Raw genomic sequence first — 26502 nt, 5'->3', positions numbered from 1 at the left:
AGTTTTAAGCTTATTGGTTTGTTTTACCTTATTTTAAAGATCAGCACATGCATCTGCCCTGTGAAGTATTGAACTTTGATGGTTCAAACTGCATTACCTCCCCAAATAATGGACTTTTGAACACTAGGTACATGCTTATCGAACCTCAATCCCTCAATATAATGCCCACACACTTATTGAGCACACGGACACACACCAAACCCTTATGACTTGACAGTTACAGGATGTTCTGTTTAATAACCAGGCAAACAGGGTGTTACACCATACCACAACATGGTGGCCAATTACTGACAGCACCAAGTGGCCGCTGTACAACTTAGCAGCTTTAGTGAATGCAATGAAATAATGTTTGCTGCAGTCAAAACACACACGCACACATGCATACACAAAGCTGAATGCTAAATAAATGGTTACCCTTAACCAGATTTTTTTTCCTCATACATGGAAGGTGAGTGGGGGCATCCAGAACATACTAAGACACTCAGTCAAATCACAAAGCTAATGTTGCCCCCTGGTGGTCATGTTGAGCATCAGGTTACCTTAATGTACAGTATAGCATTAGATAATAAAAATAGTGTTTGTGATTTGTCCGTTTTTCTTGTTATCATTTTAACTCATCCATGAAGAACTATAAACAATGCTGCTTTCGTCCATTTATTTTTAATTTTTAAGGATGATGTTGGTTTTTATAAAGAAATGATCAAAACCTAAACTGTATGTAAGTTTGTTTTTCCCTTACCCCAAATATGACATTAATTGTTTTTATAGAAAGATACAAAAAATCGGCAGATTTTTATATTTTAGGAGCTTGAACCATTTCGTTTTTTACATTGTTTTAATAAATTGTAATTGACTGAAAAATAATTCTCTTTAGTTGCTGTCATTTGTCTACTTTGAGTTATTGTTTCAGCTCTATAAGTATAGGAAAACCATGAAACAGATTTTAGAGGGACATCAAAAGCTGAGGTGAATGTCTTGAAAAGAGATTGTGTGTTGGAAAGTTGGGTAACAATGTTTACTTTTTCTCCATTTGCTTACTTTTTCTTCATTCTTGGGAACTGAGCTCTCTTGGCTTTGGTACATTTTGATTAGTTTAAAAAAGTGTTACATTTGAAATGACAATCTCACTGAGATCTGTTTTCCCTTCCAACAACCCCCAGGGCTGCTGGAGGACTACCCATCAGGTGTTGACCCGAATGCAAAGTGCTGCGATGTGCGGTGGGACTTGAAAGTGGACAACCGTTCCCGGGGGACACTGAAAAGAACTCACCCGCCATGCCAGCACCGAACCTCCCTCAGCTCATCGGCAGCCTGCAGACTGTGTAACAGCCGGCTCAAACTCTGCCTGTTGGTCCTTGTCCTCCTACACACTGTTGCCAGCCTCACTGCATCCCACAATGCAACAGGACTGGGCCTCCCCACCATCACGCCTCTGGAGGAGAGCCCTGCCAATGAGGAGTGATAGAGCTGCCAGAACGAGGTGAGGTTGTTGGGGTGGGGGAATCCCTCACCATGGCAACCAATGTGGAAAAATACAGCCACAGTGGTACGATTGGCTGGAGCTGTATGCCTGTGGACACTCTGCAACACTTTCTGGCAAATGGAAAATGAGGGACGCTTGGAGACGAAAGACACACAAATCAATCAACAAACAAATAAGAAAACAAACAGACATACTAAGGGACCCCAACAGTCCCTTAGGTAGAAAGGGGACAATGCCACAGCCTTTGTTGAGTGGGAAGGTCGGCTTCCCCATGGCTGAGTTTCTCTCACTACGCTTTTTTACACTGTGTTCCAATTATTGGTTTCTGTTGCACTGGCTGACTAAGGGATAACACAATCATATTCTCTTTCTAATGTTCATCCTTTTGAGTTTTTTTCTGGTTCTCTCATACAGGAAGAAAATGTGTTCTCTAAATAAGACCGATAATACGTTAAATTAATAATTAGCTGCAAGTTTATTTGCGATTGATATGCGTTTCTAAATGAACTGTGTGTGTGCGAGTGTGCATGGGTGTGCTTGTATGTCTGTGTGTGCACGACAGGATGAGTGCGTGTCACTGAAAAGTATCATAAATGGCGAGTTAAAAGGCTGATGCAGCAAAAATGTCCCCCCCAACCCTCTTTCACATGTCACTTAGCTCTGCTGTGCTGTTGTGTTGGCTACAATCACTGGGAAACTGGGATTCATATGTGCTTCTGATGTCTGAACTAAGGTTTACAGTTTTCCTACATTATATATAGTGAGCTAACCTATTCCCACCTTTTTAAAATATAAAAACAGAGAATCAGTGAAAAGCTAACCCTTGGCTGAACTGTGCAACACATCAGACCCAAGCAGGATGCATTCCTTCACCATCACAAACAACATCTGAATATCAGTCTTTATGCTAAATAAATTAATCTTGCTAAATTGATATCTTATAATATATACTAAGTATGTGTCATCTGACCTCTTGTGGACTAATATAAGGAATGTGTTGACAGATCTCAGCAGTAACTTTGTTCTGTAAAACGTTATCATTATCAATAAAACTGACAGCCAAAACTATAAAAAGTTGCATGCAAGACGTATTAAACCAGAATGATCATTAAAGTTTAAGGCCAACACTGCGACAAGGCTGAGCCAAATAAACACAATCTGAATAAAATATTGCTTCAAATAAAAAATGATATATATATATAATGTCAACAAATATGAATATGAAGATCTCAGGTTGCATTCTTCTGTTTTTTGACCTGTTTAATGCTTTTATTAAACACAACGTCAAAGTTAGGAGGGAATCTTAACATTGGTTTTGGTAATTGTTGTTTAATTTCATTTTATTAATCCTAGATGATGAAATGTAAATCAGCCACTTGTTATCAACCGTGTTTAATCACAGGACAGGAAGCTTATAAAATAAAATAAAACACAAATAGGAACATATTTATTTCATATAGTAAAACATGAAACTCTTTAAAGCTTGTTTTAACCAAAGCTCTTATTTTAGGCATTTTACGAAAACCCCATTCAGATTGTGGTCACACAACACAGCTCAGCAAAGTTCACTGACATAAAAAAACATTACACTCGATCAATAAATATATTACCCTGTTGTTCTTGACACAAACGCTTGTGCTATTTTAGATTTGAAAAAGGTACTATGCAGTCAAAATAGTTATTCACAACATTGAATAATTACTAAACTTTCTTCTGCCTGCTGTAACCAGCAGTTAAAGCAGAAATACGTTGTTCCTGTTATCACTGCTTTGCCCTCAAACCAATTCTGATGTCAATATTGGTGGTTTCATTTAATCCTCAGGCCTTTTCATTCACAGGAATCATACTGACTGGATGTTGCCTTTAAGTTCTATAATGGTTAATTGGAACTCCCATGCAGACAGGATGAAAATTAGATGTCTCCCTGGGAAAGGTAGCATGCTTCTTGCAGTTACTTGAAGGAAAATCCCAGCCATAATACAGTAGGTACATATCACCAACACACGGACAACTGCTTCGACTGTTGAATCTTAATGTGTAATGGCTGTTAACAAACTGCAGGTGGAGGCTCTCTGCAAGGGTATGGCAGCCTCTTTTGTTGATTGTTCTCAGCCCCACTCCGAACTCCACATCTCATCCACAATCAGCCCCTGTCGCATGCCCACTGCCACATACTTTCTCCTAAAACATCAAGCTAATGTCTCATTAAGTAAAGGGCTTATTAAGATAAACAGTACAAAACATTATAATCAACACAGTCGGACACACTTGACAACATTCACATTCAGATGGTGACAGAGCGTGAAAAAATGCTCATCATTTCCTGTTTCTCTTAAACTTGTGCACTGGCTGTTGCTGCAGAGAGAAAAAACCCATAGAGAGGAGTGTGTTTGTTTAAGCACTAATGGAATAACTGGATAATAGTAAAAACTCATGTTTATTTTATAAATGTTGACCAGTGTGTGAACAGAAAGGAATGGTGTGACTTTAAGGGCTGACTTCTTTTTAGTTTCAAGATTGTTTTTCCTTTGATAAACAAGGCTATGAGATCAGGTAATCAAAGATAACATATGTTGTTTAATGCATTTTACCCTCTTAAGTAAATTGAGATGTTCAATCTGATGTCAAGAACTTTATTATACAGCTTATATGAGGATTTAAAATTCATCTTTATTCACAACATGTCTGAATAACCACTATATTGGATTATTTGACGCTGTACTTTCTTTTGTGTTTGGACCCTGCCCCACTCTTGACATTACCACTCCAGCTTGCATTAAAAACCTAACAACTCATTGTCATTCAGCTCAGCACACCCATGCCCATCTCAGACGGCCGCAGTCAGTGATAGAAAAATGCTGCTACTCTATTGGTCACCAGTAGATAGACATATCTTTTATTATATTATATTGCTACCGCTGCTGAAGACCTCTCACACAAGGACTGTCATACACACAGGAGTCAGGAAGGCTGAGCTCTGGTGGAAAAGGTGATGGGTCCGTGTGTGTGTGTGTCCGCGTGCGTGCATGTGTGTGTGTGTGTGTGTGTGTGTGTGTGTGTGTGTGTGTGTGTGTGTGTGTGTGTGTGTGTGTGTGTGTGTGTGTGTGTGTGTGTGTGTGTGTGAGTGTGCGTGTCTATCTGCGTGCTTGTGCACGAGTGTGTGTGTGTGTGTGTTAATGTCTGTTGCTAATCACTCTGTAATCTTTGGAGCGCTCATTAGCTCTGCTATGACCTTGGGGCCTTAGGGACAGGTGTGGCAAACCACCACTGTCTTTACAGGCACCTGCTGCATTAGTCAACTCATTATTCACTGCAGCCTTTAAACTGTCTGGACTTTAATATAAATCATTGTAATGTACAATATGAAATAACTGTGTTAGCGCCTGACCCAAATCTGACTGAGATAGGGGTGTATGTATTTGTTTCCTTTCACTTGCCCTTCAGAATATATCCCAATGCCCTTGTCTGAAATTAGATGGTGCAATGACCTGAAACTGGTGCCAAAGCCTACCTTATATCAAGTAAAATAAACCAAATTTAGATCTGATATGACACTAGGATTTTCATGATCAAACTTAATGGACAACAGGAGGACAAATAGGATCTGTCAGTGTTAGAAAAATGTGCCATGTTAGCAATAACCAGATTGCATTTCATAAGCCTCAACAACACTCACCACGGTAAGGGATCTATTCATGTGATCTCATTCTGCCTATCATGTCAGCAGTTCATCCTGTGATGCAACAGCCATCACAAACCAAATGCTGGACATGTATTCATACAATAAATCACTTCTGCTTTACATGCAGGAACCATCCTGGCTGTGGTTGCGTGGGTGTGAATGCTGTGTTGTCTTTCATGCCGCTTCACGCCAAGGAGTGCAATGTTTCTTCCAGACAATAAAATTAGGTTTGACTGATGTAAATCTCTGATGACTTTCGTTGGTAATGCAGGCATGCACGCAACAGTTACTCTGCTGTGTTAATTTAATTTCTAGTGTGTTTTCACTTTTTACTGCACTATTCTGAGAAGAAACTGTGTAGGGTCCTATCGATTCAATCTACTGTAGATCCCTGACAGTGGTCTGTAGCAGTCGTAGGGTATGGTCTGTCATTTCACAAAACTACAACAACTAAATTTGTGTTTTTTCCCCCTGCACATATAGACTATGTATGCCTCTTGCCCCTTACCTCCTGTGCACCCACCACAAAATGGCATGTACACAAATATTGCCCTCCTCTCAGCCTCTCTCTGTTTCACAATAGTTCAGTTCTCTATCCTGTGGATCTATGCAGAAGCCCATTCCTTTTTTGGTTGTAAATACGTTCCCTAGTATGCTGAACAATGTATGTCTTTGCGTCCAGGTTTCCTTGTGTATTTTAGTTCACGTCATGCTGTTACTTTCTTCTTTCTCTTCTTCTTCTTCTATTTTTATTTTTTGATTTGGAGCGTCCGAAATCATTGATGTTAAAAGAGAATGTGGTGAGGTTTAACCAATAGACTCGTCCTCAGCTTCGCAACCTTATTGTGAAAGGTTGTGGCTCTGTGTGTGTGAAAGATTTATGATTATAGAAATGAAAAAGGTTTAAAGTCATATAGAAGTATCATTGCGATTATGATTATTATGATTACTATTATACTACCAGTATATTGTAATATTATAGATGCTTTAGTTCAAGTAACTTCTTTAATTTTTTTACAAACAACTTTGATGAAATGATTTATAAAAGTCTCACAAGTCATGATCTTTTCAAAAAGTATGAAAACTACTGCTACAATGATTAAAATTGTGTTCTGATGAAAATAAATACAGACATATAATCTGTTCCTCTGTTGTGTTTTTGTATGATGTAACATGTTTCAATTAAGATGGACAAACAGCGGTTGTGTTACAGGCTTTCATAAACTAAGGGTGAACGTTTTACCTCAAAGAAATGGTTGAACTGATGCGCACAATATCAGGTCAGGGAATAACAGCTGTTATCATAAGTATCTAAAGGAGTTTCTGAATTTGCAATTTCCACCTCTCAACAACCTCCGATGATGACACAAAGAGCAATCACACAGCACATTTTCTACTGAGGTGCTGACAATGATGTTCCCTAATGATGCATGCTGATGGTAATGTTGTCAGCTGACTGAGCACAAGAGAAATCCACTTAAAGAAATAAACCAACCGTCAGTATTTATTTATGAATTAAGAAATAGTTTATATGTTTCACTGTTGAATAAATGCATAGTTTATGCTCTAATCTAAACATATTTATTGTTAAATAACAATTGTGATTGTTCAAAAGATATAAATCACTATTTCAAATCACGCTGAATTTGCTTTTCAATCTTGGAGGCAATCTAATTGAATTACTTTTAATAAATTAATCATATATATATATTTATTATAATAATGTTAATAAAAGCATTTTTCAAAACAAATAGAATAAAAAAACATATGATTTTAGTCCTAGACCCCACACTTCCCATAGTGAGCCTCGCTGAGGGGGGTGGTGGCAAAGTCCATAGGGATTTGGCTTCTGAACTGGAAGGTCACCAGTTCAAGTCCCGGAATGACCAAGTGCTACTGAAGAGTCCCTGACACTGCTCCCCAGGCACCGTACATAATGGCAGCCCACTGCTCCTAACACTAGGATGGGTCAAATGCAGAGACTCGTACATTTCCCCTCTGTAGGATCAATAAAGGTATTCCGATGATCTCATCATTGAACCAACAATGGCCTGTGAATGCCCATTTCAACTTTGCTCAGACTGCAGTAATCCTAAGCCCAATTCTGACATTATGTTAAAAATCTGTAACCACCGAGCTGGAGTTTAAGTAACAATGATGACGTCACTATTTACAAATACTTTAGAAAGATATATCTTACAGGGACATATACAGTACAACTCAACTGGTAGGTATTGTAAGCAAGCAATATGTAACCCATATTTTTAAGCTTTTAATGTTTTATGATAATGCAATAAAAATCTTGAACAAATTTCCATAGTACCGATTTTGTGCATCTATCCATGTTTAAGAGATAGGCTGAAGCACGCAGTCACATTTGAAACCATGAGATGGCAGTATCAGCATGCAAGAAGGAGTGTGTGTTCTGGCATACATGGTAGAGAGCAGAAATAGATCTTGAAGACATGTTGAGAGTATAACCCCTTGGGGAAATTAATGAATGAATATCAGGCATTTATATATTCGATTTTGTGCTGAAGTTGGGTGATCTTTATATCAGCAGAGGGATTTCTTTATACCACATCCACGTTATGCTGTTATTCTATCAAGTGTTTACATTGCATTTATGCCACACACACTTTAGGCATTTACCTTCTCTCTGGGCTGGATACACTTTACAATCATACATTATGAAACTGCTGACCAACAACTGCTGAGGCCAGGCAGGTCAATTGCATAAACTGAGCTTTTAAAAAGTAATGGCACTGCACACAAATGTATTAAGCTGTTAACTGAGTACCACTGACGTTATGGATTGCATTATCGTTGACTCTGCATGATGAGTTTGCATGATAAGGTTTGATGCCATGGCTGTGTCCATTCATACTTTATGTGGCCCATTAACTGAGTGTTACTGCAAGGATTAAGTTAGAGTGGGTCAAATATGGGCTGCCAAAGTCTTATTTCCCACTTGCTTTATTGCAAACATAGTATGGGGGGTTTCTGTGCTTTAGTTATGGTGTATTATACTGTAACGCTGAGGAACAATACCAAATTGCATATATTCCTCTGTGCCAGTAACCCCTCTGCTTCGGATTATGTCCCACATTTCTATTTCAGCTTGCTGCAGGGATGAGCTCATCTGACTAATCCTCAGCTAGCCCGCCAATCGACATCATCCAATATACTGCCTGTCATCCAGACCACAGACTTTGAGCATAACACTATGTGTGTATGTGTGCTTTGAAATTAAATGTATTTTTTTTAATAGATTTTTACAGAGTGGCCATGCAGCATTATTGCTACTGTAGTAGAATAAACTACATATGGGTATGGGTGCCATACACCCACCAACAGAGGTCAGTAGTATGCAGGATTATAACATCACTTTATTGGTCTCACTAATAAAGAGAAACATGTCTTTTTTTTTTTTAAACATGGCCTTTTGAAACTGAAACTAAAACCAGTCGCACAGAATTGCTTCCCGTAACTGATATAAAACCAACTGTTGCTTTTGATCCGAAGCAATCCATAAATCAAAAAGGCAGAACTAGGCAGAAGCACTGAACCAAACTGAACTGAGTCATGTTTTTAATCCTCCTGTTTTTTTACCCACTTGTTTTGAGAGTGTATACTCTGCGTCTGTTCAGGTTTTATAACAGGAAGCGGGGTAGGAAAGCAACATTAGGGCTACAGGGAATAAGAAGGAAATTCAAACAAACACGGCAGTGTCATTCACATCATTGCTGACATTAGGGGGAAAAGTGAAGCATCTGATTGTCCTGCATTATTATTTCTGATCTACGGGCATCAGCTTTGGTCAGTGTTAAGGGCTTAATGGAATTATAATTAAATGGATGCTTAGTTGATTAGATGAGCAGAGATGGGTACTGGGTTAGAAATGTTATACAGCAGTGTGAGTGGCATTGTTGCAAGTGTCAGTCACAGCCAGAGAAGCCCAATTGATCATTAATTGTTTCTTATTGTCCCTCTGTCACTGATTAGGCGCCTCCAATATGACGGTCTCCTTAGATTTTACTTAAACAGGAGTGAGAAACCCACACTGGAAACTAAATGTAATGATAGGTTACTCTAAGGAGCTAATATGAGACAACTTTCCCTTTGATTTCACTACTCCATTGTTTCTGTAATAACTATTACATAATGAAGTGAAAACACATGTGGATTTTGATGCACAATGCAGTGTACAGTTTTCTCAGGGCTTCTCTTGTTTCATTTGGTTTAGTCCTGAGTCGTGGATCCCGAGTAGTGGATCCTAAGTCGTGGATCCTAAGTCTTGGACCCTGAGTCCTGGCTGTGCCTGTTGCCGTGGTCCAGCCTGATGCTCACCTTAGTACTTCTTTGATGGCACCCACAGGATTGTTGACATCAACCTGGATTCACCATCTTCTTATTTATAGACTCATGCATTTTCGAGCATTTGGACTACCTATGTTGTAAATGCATCACCTTTTAATTTACACACGACATCAAGTCTGTCTGTCCTGGGAGAGGGATCCCTTCCCGGCTGCTCTCCCTGAGGTTTTCTTCCATGTTCCCCCTCGACTGTGGTGAGTGCGTTTCTTTAGAAGTTTTTCCTGGTTGATGTGAGGGTCCACGGACAGAGGGTGTGGTGTTCATATTTTGTACAAACTGTAAAGTCAACTGAGAAATGTAAAATGTGTGATATTATTAATAAAGTTCGACTGATTGGTTGATTGATTGATAATGTTACTCAGTGTTGTGTAATGCAAGCCTGACACCTGTAATCCTCAGTGGGTCTTATGACAGAATGAGAGAAAGGGCACATATTAAAGCAGTTGGATAAAAATAGAAATACAATTCAGAGCTGATTATATATGGCTGTCAGGCAGAAGCAATGTCTCCAGAATACTTCCCTTTCTATCAGTGAAACATAATATGCATAACTCTGCCCTCACCTGTGGTGCTAGTGAAATTATCAGAAGAAACCATTTGGAGCTTTTAATGCTGTCTCGATATGTTTCTTTATATCTTCCTCCACCGTTATCTATTACAACAAAACATTTCTCGTCTTTATAATCTGTCCCCATCTAATCCCGAACGTGCACACCAAGTTAAAGTGCCAGCAGAGCCAGCCATTCATTAATCTAAGATACAGATATATGGTGCCTTTCTACAAGATAATTTGGTCACGGTTTTAAAATAAAAGGCAGCATTAATGGCAAAGGAAATTCAGAGAAAACAGTGGGGCATGACTTATGGGTCTGCATCCTTAAAAAGGAAGTGTATACTATCCATGAATAACATATTGTAGTGATAACTTCTTGGTTGAACGGAATAGAATTAAGGATGATTAAAATCTGCATAATTAAAACGCACTGCTCATTAGAACCATCTACCTGGAAGGAGCAGGCATCTTATTCAATCATTCCCTGGGTATCATACCTTTTTCACCAGTACCGCATTTGTTACAATATTACTTAGACATTAAAAATAGGCTTGCATGGATTGTGCTGATATCTGTGCGCTTGTGTGTGTTGTACTGACCAGAGGACCAGCCCAAAGCCTCTTAGCCTTTCCTCCTGCCACTGAGATAGCTTGGACAGACAAAATATCCCTTTCACACTTCTTCCTCAGTACAGCTGTTTGGTACATAACACAAGTTGAGGGCTATGAAACTAGCATTACATTAAATAAAACAAAAGTTTAATTTGAACTGCATCAGACATGCAAGGAATAATGAGTTCTTAAGCACTCCTATTTATTTAATGGCACCGTGTTGACATGATAGGGATGTCTAGGCAGAGAGCTCAGTGAAAAACAATGCAGGGTCTTCAAGGAGAAAGGTTTAACCCGTAACTATAGCTGCAAATCAATGTGATTACATACTGTACATCACACACACATGCAGGTTAACATTGCTTGATTTAACTCAGCAAAGGCAGAAAAGTTGTCTCCTTAATATCTTTTCCCAGTTTGAAAGACCTGTCTCCCAGTATCATAAACAACTGTGAAATGTTTAGTCTTCTAATAGGCCGACATATTTCTGGATGATTTTCTCCATCTCCACTTTCTGGATTGTCTTTCTTTATCTCAGCAGCGCATGACGCAACCAACACAACTCCTTTTGATTTATTCAGTGCTTTTTTCAGTCTGAATGCCACGCAAGCAACTCTTGCATGAGTGCCATGTGACCTTTATGACCTTGAAAAGCATAGTGTGACTTAATGGTGTGGATTTCCCTCAGCGCATCAGGTGGAGACTCACCTCTAGCCAGAGATAAACCATATTGGATTATTCAATTGTTCTCCAGCAGGTGTTCAAAAACCAACTTGTTGCCTTTTGCTTCCTTTCATCCATTTTGTGCGAAGCTACCAGAAATAAAGTACACAGTAAACAGCAAAGACAGGAAAGGCGTGTGGCTTACAACCTGACTGGTGCTCAATAGCTATAAAAGAACTAAAAGTTTGGTAGAAGACAGTATTGTGGTGGAAACTTCTGAAAGAATGGAGACGAAACTCAGAGACCCTGGAGAGCATGGAACTTCATGGCAAAACACTGTTGGATTTATTCGGAGTTACGGCCCGAGAATTGACAAGACATTTACTGTAGACACGCGTTGCCACAGCGGTTGCCAAACCAATTCTGAAGATCTCAGGGATAGGAAGAGTTTTAACTAGTTCCAAATGGGTAATCAACATTCTCAGAGCAGCAGACTAAACAATCTAGGACAATACGTCTAACTTGAACTGTCATCTAGGTCACAATAAGGTATTTACCGGAGCATCTGGGTCCAGATGAACTGGAGATAGCTGTCCCTAAACAATAAAGCCAATCTTAGGTCAGCATGAGCTTGTACCCACTGTGGGGACAACAAGGCTTCGGAAGCCCATGCTGCCCCTGCTTAATGAAGATAACAGCACCTGCAAGGCTGTTAGCCTATGCCAGAGGAGGACAGAGAGGAAGGACACAACTGGCTAACTTGAAAACAAGCAGTACACAAGCAGCTGTGAGGAGACAAATGGCCACGTGTTTGAGGAGGTCACAGGCCTGAGCGAAAGGTTACAAGCTTACACAAAATATTCACTAACAAGTATCACACACGATCTACCCGTTAAGGAGTTCATCACAGTTTGGGTTGTCTGGTATTCTAGCAAAGTATTCACAATTTCCATTCACATTGCATGTTAGCTATTAATACTAGTGCTGTGACAAATCTAATGAAAAACTGCATCATTGCTAATTTCCTAATCACCAGGTTTGTGAACAATTTTATTTCTATGGTTCCAAAAGGTACAGCGATCCAGAATGTGCAAATAAAAAGTTTTTTTAAAAGGTACTTTATCTGTTTTACACTATATGTGCAAATTCTCCAACGTTTGTCACAACTGAAAACAAAGCAGGAACATTTCATCATAAAATGCTATGTTTTTTTCCCCATGTATTATCAGGGATCAACTGTTCTGTGGGTTAACAATGTGTTTCATAACAGGATAATTCTGTTTATTTGATGGCGTTATTATAGATACGATGTCATTTGAGGAAACTACTAAAGCAAGAAGATACATAGTTGGAGCATAAGGGCAAGGATGTAACATTTGGAATTTAAACATCACAATATTGTAATTGGTGGTGCCTATTCCTATCACACAATTTTCTTCAAGTATCAAAATGAAGATTGTGCAAAAGTTTGCACAAAAACACCTCTCGCTGAAGCCCAAGATAATCGCTCAAAATGGTATGCGTGTATATAAAAACGTTAATATAAAACGTTATCAATGCAGACCTGATTATTTATGCTGCCCCTACAAAAGTTTGGGGCATAATTAAAAAAAAGCAAATGCAACATTAAATTGTCCCCAATAAGACTGTGTGGCTCCTGAGATTTAAAATCTTCAAAGCCTGGGTTAAAAGTCCTGTCCAATTATCTGCAGATCTCCCCGTCTCAATCCCTCATTTTCCGAATTTCTGTGGGTCACAAATAACAAAATAATCAGAACAAGACCACTGGGTCAAATTTTGTTCTTTGAAGCGTCTCTTCACTTCTTCTTACTACATTGCTCATCAATGAACACAATTTTAACACTGATGTTTAGCTGCAGTTCATTTTGTGATAGATGCCACAGCTAAACCAGTGTGCAAGCTGAAGTGCTCAAAGGTCAAACAGATGGGATGAGGGGATTTAAAAGTTAGCGGCTTATGATTGAATATAAACAGACCAACATTGTTACGCTGATGTTATAAGAAATGTGTTGTTGTCTTATCAGGAGTACAGGGATGCATTTCACTGACACGCGGGCGTAAATCTATTTCCCCCTCTTTTCTCCATCGCCCTCTCTTAAATGAAAGCCTACTCATACACGGGTCACAAAGAGCACCAGTTATTAAACCCAAATGGAGCTAAACCCTGACCGATAGCATCTGTTTCTAATACCATCTGCCGCAGACATCAGCTGACTGGCCAAAGGTGGGCTGTCTGTCTACAATAAATACACCGGGAGCATTCACGGTGAGAGAGCAAAATCTTCCTCAGTGAAAAATTTAACAATAAGCATCTCAAAATATTGCCTCTTTTCGAGATTAAAAAGTAAGAATAAGAAGGAAAATATGAGTGCATTCAATCTCTCTCAGCTTTCACCCGACTTAAGAAAATAAGAAAAAACTACAACACCGGTAAGAACTCATAACAAGGCACTCCCTTAGGTGTTTGTTTTTTAATGCAGTACTATTCATGTTCTAAGAAAAGCCTTTTCCATTTCCCTATCTGATTGGTTGTTGGTGTAGTTGCCTACAGTCTTCCTTTGGACCTAATTGGTAGTTTGTTCTTTGAAAAACTGCTACCTAAATGTGCTTCAATACCACAGAACTTGGTCACATGAATCTTGTCTATTAGACAAGCCACTGTTCTCACGCTGCGTAGGCTTCACACTGCCTGCCGAGGAACACATCTGCATCAGAAGTAATAGACTACTGTAACCTAAAAGGAACTGTTTGTAACGATAAATCACATACTGTAAATAACGTGCGAAGAGTAGTGAAGTAACCATTTTACCAGTAAAAGTAATAATCAATCATAAATCTATTGGTTGCTCTGTCACAATCATTTACTATTAAAACGGTTAACTTTCAAATAACCTAATCATAGTGGTGGCACGACAAATCCTGATTAGCTCATTACCAAAGGTTGAACCTTCACCTTAAATTGGGTTGTGAAATGTATGCAGGAAACTGGGAGCGTGACATAGAATAAATCACATTGTGTAGAGAAAATCATCTTTCTTTAGTGCATTATCCATAAAGACACATCATAATGATTCTTGGAATATATTGCATATGTTAAATTTGATACCTAAGAATAGTTCAAAAGAGCATAGAGCTTTGCTGCTTTTAATAATGTCTAAATTACCCAGCTTGTATTAGCTCATTACCACACTACAGAAGAACATGCCAAAGCTAGAAAAGGAAGTCATGCAGTTATCATTGGCGAGCATAGCGGAATATTGTTGAACCATATCTTCAAACCGGATTAAAGAAATTACTACATGTGCATGACCCTGGTTGGTTTAATTTCAAGCATCACAAACATAACTTTAAGATGGTCAAACTTTTTTGAATCTTTTCAGGAAACACTCTTACAACAACTTAATTTCAAGATGAATGATCAGCCAATGATTTATTTTTATTTGTATTATTTCAAGTTGTCTACACTTTTTTGAGGATTGAGGAGCGCCTCATTATGACAGCCGTTGCCATTATAAGATGCTGAAATATACCTGACAAGCGTTATATTGACCCTTCTTTTACCCATTTGTTTTTCCATTTACCCACAGCAGTCATCAATAGGACATGGCCTCAGTGGACATTCGGCAGCATTATTTGTGACACATCTTTACAAGAGTTAAGACAGAGAGGATGCTGATGTTATGCCTGCCAACCACTATTGTTCATCACCATTGTTTCTGTACTAGAGATATTATTAAAAATATATATTTCTAGTATAATCACTTTCATTAACATTTCTTTTAGTTTTTGGCAGGCCAGTCCCGCTAAGTGCATTTCTTCCACTGCAGTTCAAAAACAATTATCCATTTAGTCTTAGCGAATAGGAATGGTGCATGTGCTTATTTGCCTATAGTGTGTGTATGTGTGCTTCTGTCACAATCAGTCGCTCGAGACGCATCAAATTACTCATTGTGAACTGACGTACTTCAAGCTGACTACTCATTATCGGATCCCTTGCAATATATCTTAATTTAAAGGTGTAAAAGGGTAAAACCTACTTATCTCATCAGACTTTTTAATGTTCACAAATTGGCATGAAAAATAACTGTATATGTTCATTTTGTCAAGATAACGCCAGAACAAATCATTTGCACAGAAGGGACATTCTTGGCTTCAAATCTTAAAAGCTCATAAAATGTACAGAATTTCTACAATATTTTGGGTACCTACAGATAAAAGTCTAACAATAATTTTAAATGGGGGATTCAAATAAGGGTTGGATGGGGGAATAAAATAAGCTAACTTATATTTGACAAATGGAGGATGTAATAATCACTCAGCTGCTATGGCAACAGTTGGGCCAGTATTGTTATTGGCAACAGAATGTTTAAATGTTCACTAACTGTTGCTGGCAGAATAATACAAACACATACAATTACATTACAGAGAGATGGATACCGTAAACAAAGTTATTTGGATTCACTTTTTAATCTGAAGTCAAGAGGAATGCTAATGAAGCATTAGTGTTTCCTATAATACAAAGACAATCTAATACAGAGAAAACAGACAATGCCCTGAATTCAGAAGCCAAACCAAAGCTCTTACATCTGCTTTAATGGGCTAGATAGGGTTTTTTGTTTGTCCTTCTATATATCATTTTGTCAAGCAGGCATGGTAAATATTTTTTTCTGTCATGTTACTGGCATTACCATATCAATGAATGCTTTCAGAATCAGATTTGATCAGAGAGGGTATTTTTAAGGGTGGTCTGCCAAAAGCCTAGTTAACCATTTCCAACAGAGTCCGAATTTGAGCTCTTTTTGAATGTGCTTAGGATAAGAAGTTTCAATCTATTCTTCACCTTGCTTCCATGTGTACTATGAAAAACAATATCCTTTTCCTATCAATTACATATGGTGTCTGACTGGTGCAAACCTGCTACAATGGCGCAAACCTGCTACAATGGCGCAAACCACTTCTTGCCAAGATGATGCAATTAAAACACGAATTTGCTAAAACACATGCATATAAAGAAACATATTCACCAATTTGACAACACATGCACATCATTTAGAAAACAGTCACCAACTTGGCGAAACATGCTTTATACTTTAACATGTTTTATAATAGTTCGAATTTGATGAGTATGTTTGAAATAACTAAGTTAGCTACGTTAGCTACAGTAGCTAGCTTACAGCAGATCTGCATTTATATCGGAAGGAATTATTCGATGACATTGTTAAAATAAGCCAATACAATTGTATGTTTTCAGTGAAAGTGACGGTAGACAAACTTTAAAACTCTCGGTCCCAGCTCTCGTTTCAGACAGAGGGAAGAGGTGCTGCAGCACAGACAGGAGAGTCACATAATACAAATATGAAACTGAAAATTAGCATTTTCTTCTTTAAGTTAGTCTTAGTAAGAGTCTGAAAGTAATGGATATCAAACACAACAGATGTTAAAACTAAGATTGGATCAATTCCCATTACATTGGTAAGTGACTCCAATCTGTATGCAGCACTAATAAGACATTAACTGTTTTCCTAATTTATTTTTTTCTAGAAAAAGTTTAGATTTTGAGGGAAATGTTAAACATGTGGCTTGTTTCACAATCGAGTTCTCTAAATCTACAAAATAAATTGTTTGACAATGTTGCTTTTTGAGTCAGGAAATACAGTTTTGGAGCCAAACAGACAGAGCAGGCAGAGAAGATAAGTCCAGTGATTAAACAGAAGTATATGTAAATAGGCTTACTGGCAGGGACAGGAATCACGAGGCAAAGGCCCAAACCAGGAGTCCAAACAGAAATATAAACCCAGCTAAGATCAGGCATATAAATCCAGAATCCAAAGGTCAGGCAGAGGCGGCTAAAAGACTCCAGAGGGCCAGGTTTCAGGTAGGCTACAGACAAGAGATAACATAAGATAGAAAGCAAAGGCATGAAGCACAAGGCACATTTGACAAACTGGAAATGAGGAAAAGAGGCAGGTATAAGTACTGCAGGGATGAAGAAATAAAGTGCAGGTGTGGAGAAGGGCGTGGCAGCTGAGGTAATTTCAGGGCAGGGTAGCAGGAGAAAATTTAGAGGACACCTGGTGGACAGGTTAAGAATAATGCGTAAAAGACTCGGGATGTAGAAGTTCAGAGAAGAGAGAGAGGCAAAAATAACTTTCCCACAAAAAGAATATAATCACCATGGCCTGTCGGGGGATATGTTACTTAAACGTGAACATTTTTTGTTTTTCGGAACATACAGACATAACTGATGCTGCCGCTTTGTTGGAGAGAAGTCTCCTCAGAATAAGCTACTGGTTACAGCTCTTTTATGACTATACATACATTTCATGTCCAGATATTCAAAGGATACAAGGCATTAAACATGAAATTATTCTGGAAATCCCAGTTTATAAGCCTTGTGTAATGTACAACATATAGTGGTTTCTGCATTGTATTTTAATCATTCGTTAAGAGAATTTTCCTCATGTATTTCATCCACAACATACACAGGTCACATGATTTACAAAGAAAGAATTAGAGAGACAGATTTGGCGGACTAAAGCATGACCCCTGAACCTAGAATGTAATTCATCCTAGTTCAACAAATTGAATTTGAAAGGACGATGACCGGTTAAACACCAATGTTTTCTCAGTGGTTTAAAAATATGAGCTGATGTTATGAATTACTTCTAAGCGGCTTGGTGGGTGCAAAAATAGCGGCATGTGTTTGCTTTGAATCCCGCTGTGCCTAAAGTGCAAGGCTGCCCATCCCAAACCTTCTAAATATCAGTCCTGGCTACAGAGTTTGGCGCTCTCCTTCATGTTTGCTGCAACATTTCTTTAAAGCATTGAACCTTTTGTTCATTACTGCCAAACCTAGATTTAAGGTTTCTGTTTAGCACATAAATCACCTGCTTTGGTGCAAGTTAAAATTTTAACTTTTGTTAAATGTGCTTTTAAAAAAAATAACATCTGTTTTACAATATAAATTTATGTTATTTTTATAACTGATACATGCACATCATAAATCCAAGTACTGAGGTCAAATCGACCTGGCATCATCCCACACTGATAACTTTGTTTTCAGCTTCTAAAAAACTCGTATTTTTTGAGTAGAGTAAGATAACTAACTGTCTCACACTCTCTCTTTTGTCTCTTGTGTGTTGGGAAAATATTCACTAATTCCCGTCCTGTAAGACGTTGTTTTTATGAGATGACTTCAACTTTCTGTGATCATGGGCACAGACACACCAAGTTTATACAATGTGTGATATGTGTGATTGTCAATCCAAAGGTCGCAGTGGGTTAAGCTCTCTCAGATCAATGTGTCAACAGGGGATTCCAGGGAGTAAATCTGCTGTGGCTGGACGCCTACCGTCAAGGCTGAGACTTGCATCTGTCAAGCAGTTTTCCACCCAGAAGTGGAACTTTCTCTCTTATCCAGTCCTTATCATACAGAGTTTGCAGTATTACTATCAGTGTTTTCCATCAGAGGACAGTGAGAGGTCTCAAGGCCAAGCTATTGTTATGTGACAGAAGGCAGAGGCTGTGTTGCAGTAAGTCTCAAACAGGTGCTTATCACTGGGACACCCCCAATGTTAATGTCCTTGAAAACTCCATCCACCATTTTTTCCAGCCATGACAGCAATGCTGGTATTATTTTAACCTTGTGAGCGAAATGTGCTCCTGGGAAATCTGTCCTCAACAACCACTTAATCTGTTATGAGTAAATTGCCAGATGTTTATTCTTCGGACAGATTTTATCACCGAGATAGAAAACACAGCGTGAAGGTAAACCACTTAACAAGTGATTCAAATCAAACTCAAGGCCGAATTTAAAGAAGGGTATGATCGTGGCGTCATGGCCGATTTGGCGCCACAGCAGGCAGGATCCCATTGCAAGAATATCTTTTTTAGATTTAAACCTTCTGCTTTGCTTATTTCATCATGCATAGAAAAAAAACATTTATCACTTTTACCTCACTTAACTAATAACTAATGTTTTGTGAGTGTTTTGTTTTTTGAATCTCTAACATGCCTCATTATTCTCAACCAGATTAAATCTAAATATTTGGATGTGCTTTGGCCTGATCAGGCGGCAGTGTTTAGATTTGTCATGATTAAAGATCAATGATGCAAACCTGGCCTAGCTTGTGCTTGTATTTGTTCTCTAAGAAAACAATCAGTGGGAAAACATTTAACAAACTAGTCCTGGAAATGTAATAAAAACAATCCTCTAGAAACCTTTATAATCCTGAACAGATTTCATGGCAATCCATTAAAAGAGTTCAAAATATTACACACACAATCAATTATTGAAACATCATGTCAGTGTTGAATAAAAACTCTTTATGATTTACTCAGTCTACAATTTATTTAAAGTTTCACGACCTCCTGTCTAATATTTGTTGAGAAATAACAGTTGGGTAATATTCCCAGCCTCACTCGAAGCTAGTGTAAAGCGTATAATTAAAAATATTCAGATTTAATTATAAGAAGGGGATCATAAGAGCAACAACTGTAACTGTTGTAATGATCTAATGCTTTTAATTTCCTATCAACTTTGAGAACCAGCATTATCTTCCTAGAAATGTTTGATCAAATCAAAAACAATTAAATCTGAAATAATCTAAAACTTGCTGGAGTGAAATCAATGAAAAGCAGGGAGTGAGGTGAAATGGGTCAGCAATGGAAAGGCTGACTTTAAAGGTACAAAGGCAGGCAGACAGATTAAAAAAAAAAACACCTTCACCTTTTTGCATCACCCTTGCTGCTTTTTCCTGAGTAATCTATTTTATTCCAGCACTGATTCTACGTCCAGTGAAAGGCACTGAAGGGAAACTGCAATTAGCGACTTCCCCTCAGTGTTGTCAACCTGGTGCGACTGTAAAAACATCCTCTGGTCATCCGCCTCTCGCAGAACATGAGGAAAGGGCCAGAGGAGATGAGGAGCTGCAGGGTTAATTGAAGGTTGATGAGATCTGTCATGCCGCAGGCCAGAAGAACATATTCATGTTTAATAAAACAAGACCCTTTGACTCAGTCACGCTGCCTCTGACATGCATGGCTGGTCTTGGGAAAGATCGACTGTGATAATTTATCAGCCCATTGCTAGTTGATAAACGTTTATGAGCCACCTATTTATGCATTGACACAAACCATTTTTGGGACTAATGTGAGTGTGGATTGTTATTCTGTCCCAAGGAACTCTAATAGACAAAAACGTGTATTAGCAAATGTCCTGTGTATGTATGCGCTCCAGAGTGCCTGCTCATTTTTTACCTGAGTTTTAGTGTCTGTGCAGGTTTTGCTTGAAGCTAAATTAACCACTGATTTCCCTTCGGTAGAAACTGTCTGACTCTTTGATTAGCATGTTAGAATTCAGCTCTGTTGTTGCCATTTACCAGCCTCCCACTGGCTAACAGGGACTATCCTGAGCAGATGCGGCAGCCATATTCCTTCAATCCTTCAGACCACATCAGTCATCATCAGGGACTGAGGTGCAGGTGACATCAGTAATTACCTTTGACTATTTTTGATTAGATGAATTCCCTTCTAAAATTAGGATTCCATCGTGTGTGCATGTGTGTGTGCATGTGTGTGTGTGTGTGTGTGTGTGTGTGTGTGTGTGTGTGTGTGTGTGTGTGTGTGTGTGTGTGTGTGTGTGTGTGTGTGTGTGTGTGTGTGTGTGTGTGTGTGGCTACACAGTAATCAATTTAGTTAGCCTTCTGGACATTTATTAACTCAATGTCAATTTAACTGGCTGGTATGCGCTATAATTGATTAATCTAGATGAAGAGTTAGAGTTACATTCATCATCTTTAACTCTAAAGTTTGATTCATACAATAATACTTAACCTCATCTTGAGTGGTCTAACACAGGAAAGGTACATTTGAATAACCAATTCATGTGCTTTCAACCAAATGTTGTTTGAGATTTCCAAGAGTAAAAGTAAAGCAAATACAGTAGTATGCAACAGATGTGTGTATTTTGTGCCTCAATCCACATGGGGTGCCTGGAATACCCTTCACCCAACATCCGGTGGGAGACAAAAGCCTCAACCACCACTGCAGGACATGAACCGTGCAAAAATAAATGACTATATTCTGTAAACGAGGTTCCCATTGAATATCATTGTTGTTGTATGTAGGATGCATTAAGAGTGTGTTATGAAATACTTTTCAAATATTTAAGTTTTATTGTTTCTGGTCTGTGTATATTTTCCGTATTAATTATGAAAGTTCAAAAAGTGGAATTTTTTAAGCTTGGAGTATTATAGTTGAGGTGCATGAGCCCAGTAATGTATATTGTAGGTTGCATTATTGGATAAGCATAGGACCTAGGTTAGGAAACCTGGTTCCAAAATGTTGTTTAAAGTACATTTCTGTGCATTACTGATTCAACACATTATCTGCATCATCTGATATGCATAACCAGATCATTTATTTTTGTACTTTTCAGTATTCTAGCAAAAAAAAATTTTTTTCTAACGTCTGTTTTCTGTATGATTTGTGACTTATAAAACAATAAGACAAAACATTGATATTGTATTTAGTCTTTAGCAACAAGAGACTCATTAATATTTTTAATTGCAAATTATGTAGACTTCCGCATTATTTGTGTAGTTGGTCATTTATTATTTAACAGAAACAACAATGTGTTGATTTCTGTCTCTATTCATGGACCTGGCGACCACGGTGGGGCCTGAAAACATTGATTGCCCCAATAAGCAGCCTTTCCATCACGTCTCTGATGAAGGGCAACCATTACTCTAATGCACTCTACCCTTCTCCTTATAGAGCTATTCTATTTGCATGGTGACACAACCCAAAGGTCACCTGTCTGCATCGTTGGCAGGTCCTCCCATCCCTGAACCTCCATACAACCCACTTATCCATCAAGTAGCAGCTGCCATCACTAATACACCACAAAGATAACTATGTGACATGTTTCGGATTGAGAGGAGGGTTGTGTCCCTTATCTGTTTGAATATTGTTGATCCACTGTTACCTCTGTGGCTCAGTGTTTAGCTTTATAATTAAAAGCTTAATTTCAGATACTTAAACATAAAGCTTTGACAACAATGACATTGCATAGCTACGTTTTTTTTGCATTTGTTCCATCACTCAAGTTCCCACATTTCTCAAACAGCCTTATTTTGTTAATTAACTATTCTCTTTGGAGTACATCTCAGGAAATGCTAGAGCTCAGTTATGGATTTTAAAGTAGAACGTATGGAAAATAAGAGCAAGCATTCCTCTCTGGGATAGGCTTTTAGCCATGTGGAAATAATATACAGAGCTCCATCAGGTCTATGGAATTGCTGTACACTGCATTAAAACTCACTCTTGTCTGTATTTCCAAGGCTCACCAGAGCACTCTGTCCATTTTCCCATCCTGTCTCTTAATGTGGCAATTAGGGAAGTGGAGATGGAAGAAACATTGACTAATCCCCCTATATGCCCCTTTCTTCCTTTTACCCTGCTGTTCCTTTATTGAAGGTTTTAGGTGTTCAGCTTCCCCTCTTATTTTCTGATTCTATAATGGACAAATGTGTCCCTTTGTCACACATCTACTGGTAGGACTTCATATCTTGAAAATGCTATCCCTTATGTGATCCGGTACAGAAGAAACAAACATTTTCTGAACAATACCCTTATGATTAATACTCAAGACCACTCCATCTAATTAAAGTCATATTGTTCTATATCTAATCTAAATGTTTATAGATGTAGTAATTTAAACTTTAACTAAAGCATCTTATCATTCCTTAACTTAAAATGAATGATGCCCCATGTCTGCTTGTCTCCCTTGTTTTGTATTGCCCCTGTCAAATTAATGAAAGTGTTTATTCAATGAGATCCAAGTTCATTAAATGATCCAGTGATAATTAGGCAGCAGCTTGTCAGAGCAAACATTATAGCAGAAAATGAACATGAAATCAAACAGGCGGCACACATTGGTCAGAAGCCATAATAAGCCCTTTTTGTAATGGATAAGAGGAAGGAAGGTACAGAAAACATAAACATGTTAGACCACTAAGGTGAACAGTGGAAATCATCACTCGCAAATGTGGACTGGAGTAATTTGTAAACTGCAAATGCAGCTAGTAACACGCAGTACTTCATTCAGCCAATATTAGATCAATTATTTTTCTACATATTATGGTGTGTAAGAAAACCATAGGTGCAGAAAATAGGGGACTTTTTTGTTTAGGTACAAACAGTAGCATTGTATGAACAATTAAAACAATCAAAGCAACATACAACAACAAAATAATATTAATAATAATTGATTTAAAGATAATAATTGCTTCTGTAAATATGAAGGGACTCCTATAATGGGCCAATTGTTCTAACAGTGTATTTTAAAGCACATAAACAAAAGAGCACAAGTGGTATCCATGGAATAAAATTCAATCAATTTAAATCTTTCTTTGAAATGAATGGCAGAAATAAATGCGCTATTACTTGTCAATAGCATTTTCTACCTTTGGTAAGGAGCTTTCATCCCACCACAGAGACACAACTACATATATTGTACTTTCTTTGTATCACAGAGTTAGTTGCTAAGTTTCTGAACTTGACTTGAGGAAATGTTATATTCAAAAATGAATCAAAAGGATGAAAGACTCTGCAAGATGCCTTGTGTTTCTCTTTCTCTCGTTTGTTCTCTGGGGTCCGTTGTTTGATACCTCTGTTAATGGATGGCTGCTGTGTGTGTGTGTGTCTGTCTGTGTGTCTGTGTGTCTGTCTGTGTGTCTGGCTGTGTCTGTGTGTCTGTGTGTGTGTCTGTGTGTGTGTGTCTGTCTGTCTGTCTGTCTGTGTGTCTGTGTGTCTGTATGTGTCTGTCTGTCAGCATAAGCTGTCAGTCACTGTGGTTTGTGCATGCATTGCTTTTTAATGGAAATAAAAGGTTATATTTTGTATCATCATTGTTAAAATGTAGTACACAAAAATAATACATTTTAGGTTGTATACGTACAATTTATTTGAAACCTTGAGGGAAGTGAAATAGAGGATCCTAACACTTTAAAAAATAAAATGTATTTAAATTGTCATTGATGACTACCTCAATATAGCAAACACATACGGTATGTACACTGCAGTTAAAAGATGAGGATAAACTTTCAAAATAAATTTCAATTTATTTAAAACTGACTCTTGAGTTTTTCTTACGAAAACTTTTAATTATTATCTCTGTGTTTTCTGTTTTAAAGAGATAAGGTTACCTCAAGGGGTGCCTCCTGGTTAAAACACATTTTGAATAAATTAAAAGTTACTGGGAGGCTCCCAGAGGCATTAAGTCCTATCATTTGTCAAGGCATGCTCAAGTGGTTCCTGAGCTAGAATGTCACTGTGTTATTGCATCTGGTTCTGTACACAAGAGCCCTGACATTTTATAAGGCTCTTTAATTCATTTTATACTGTTCTTTCACAGCTTTCCAAATCAGGGAACAATACTTTCTGTCAATTTAGTACATTTTTACTGCCAAGGCGTTTAGTTCCTCCTGCCTGTCAGCAGATTTTCTTCTTTCCAGGGAAGCAAATTCTGAATCCCCAATCAATTTACAGTTTACAATTTGATCAGAGTATAAGGGATTTTAAGGGGAGGGATTTTATCTCTGACATGTCCTATGGGACACACAGGTTCATAGAGTCCATGATTGCTCATCAGCTCATATCACACAGATAGAAGACAGAAGGGCCCTTTTATATTTAAATTCATAAACCAAGGCCTTGTTTAGCCCCACAGTAGCCCATTCATGACTTCAATAATCTGTTGGGTCGGTGCCACAAAATACAGAATACAGTGCAGACCAGGAAGTGAAAAGCTGTTAATACACAATGTGCCAAATCAGTGTCCTCTTTCAAATTGCTTTTTGAATGTATTGACATAGAGAGATGTCTCCAACCCCCAAGAGAAGACCTCGCTGACCTCCCCTTATTTAGGCCGCAATGAGGCGGTGATTGGAGGATGTGTGGCCGGAGGTAATGGCCGTTGTTTGTAATTGCTCCCAGAAATTTGCTGGCTTTAAATCCTCTAATGATCAGAGCAGAGATCAATAGATGATGAAAAGAGGAAAGTGTTGCTGCTTAGGAACAAGCAAAACCTGCCATACAAAAAGAACACTTTAACCTTTTTAAGTCTAATTGTGTCTCAATGACAGCAGCTGACAAGATACATGTAATTCTATTCAGTCGGGGGAGCAAAAGGATTTGTGTCATTATTGTAGTTTGGAATGATGAAATCCCTTTAACGCCACATTGATTTCCGGGCTTAATGCTCGTCCATTCATTAATTAGCCAGGCAGTGTCCTTTTGCTGTATTGAGAGTAAGTTCTTCCTTCATCAGACATTTCACACAACCTTGTCATCAAATTATATTCAGTTTACAGTGAGTTGATTTCACACACTGTTGTAAAAATGTAAATGCTGTCAATCGATGTCGACCGGAAGGGAATTGTGTTTTGAAGGTCAAGCTAACCCAGGCGACACAATCTAAATCCGCACATGTTTTTAATGTGCTTTTTAGAAGAACATGAACCAACCATAAGTTGATTATTGATCATAAGTTATTATAAAGGAATCACTTATTTTCCATCTGTTTAAGACGTAGGCCTACCTTAATGGATTGTTTTTTCAAGCATGCTCTATGGTAATGTGCACATACAGATATACTGTATATACCAATCCCTGTGAAATTCCCCAACACAATTATTGCTACCATGTGGCACTGTTCTGCAATGCTCCTGTCTCGGAGGTGATAGATTAATAACAGCTAATGTGAACCAGCTTTTGTTTTGCCGATTTGAACAAAGATTTGTTGTTTACAATGTAGCTTTATCAGGATGAAAAAAGTAGGGTGCTTCTTAACACAGCATGCGTTAATCTGTTTACAAAAAATAAGTGTCAAACAAATGTCAGCACGTTATTATCACGTTAACTTTGACAGCCCTTATGGGTTTATTCACATTTGAGTTGCTGTAAGTGCTTTGAACAGCTTTATGCGGCTTTGTAAAGAGTAGCTATATGCAAACATTACATTTATTTGTTGATTATATTAAGGCCACTTTAAGCAGAACCACCGACTAAGCAAGGTAATGAGCCAGTTGCCACGCCTGTGCACTTCACC

General features: G+C 38.2%; 1 protein-coding gene across 1 annotated transcript in view; it reads left to right on the top strand.

Annotated features, from left to right (window-relative positions):
- LOC134866964 (NALCN channel auxiliary factor 1) overlaps positions 1 to 6304 on the top strand; it is a 67773-nt gene extending 61469 nt beyond the window's left edge. The window contains exon 3 of the mRNA XM_063887207.1: positions 1161 to 6304. Within this exon, the coding sequence (XP_063743277.1) occupies positions 1161 to 1462 (302 nt within the window). The 3' untranslated portion in view covers positions 1463 to 6304. The remainder of the gene's footprint in view (positions 1 to 1160) is intronic.
- Positions 6305 to 26502: the final 20198 nt, after the last annotated feature.

This window comes from Eleginops maclovinus, chromosome 7, assembly GCF_036324505.1.
Source record: "Eleginops maclovinus isolate JMC-PN-2008 ecotype Puerto Natales chromosome 7, JC_Emac_rtc_rv5, whole genome shotgun sequence".
Lineage (NCBI taxonomy): Eukaryota > Metazoa > Chordata > Actinopteri > Perciformes > Eleginopidae > Eleginops > Eleginops maclovinus.
This window is presented reverse-complemented; position numbering and strand designations above follow the sequence as displayed.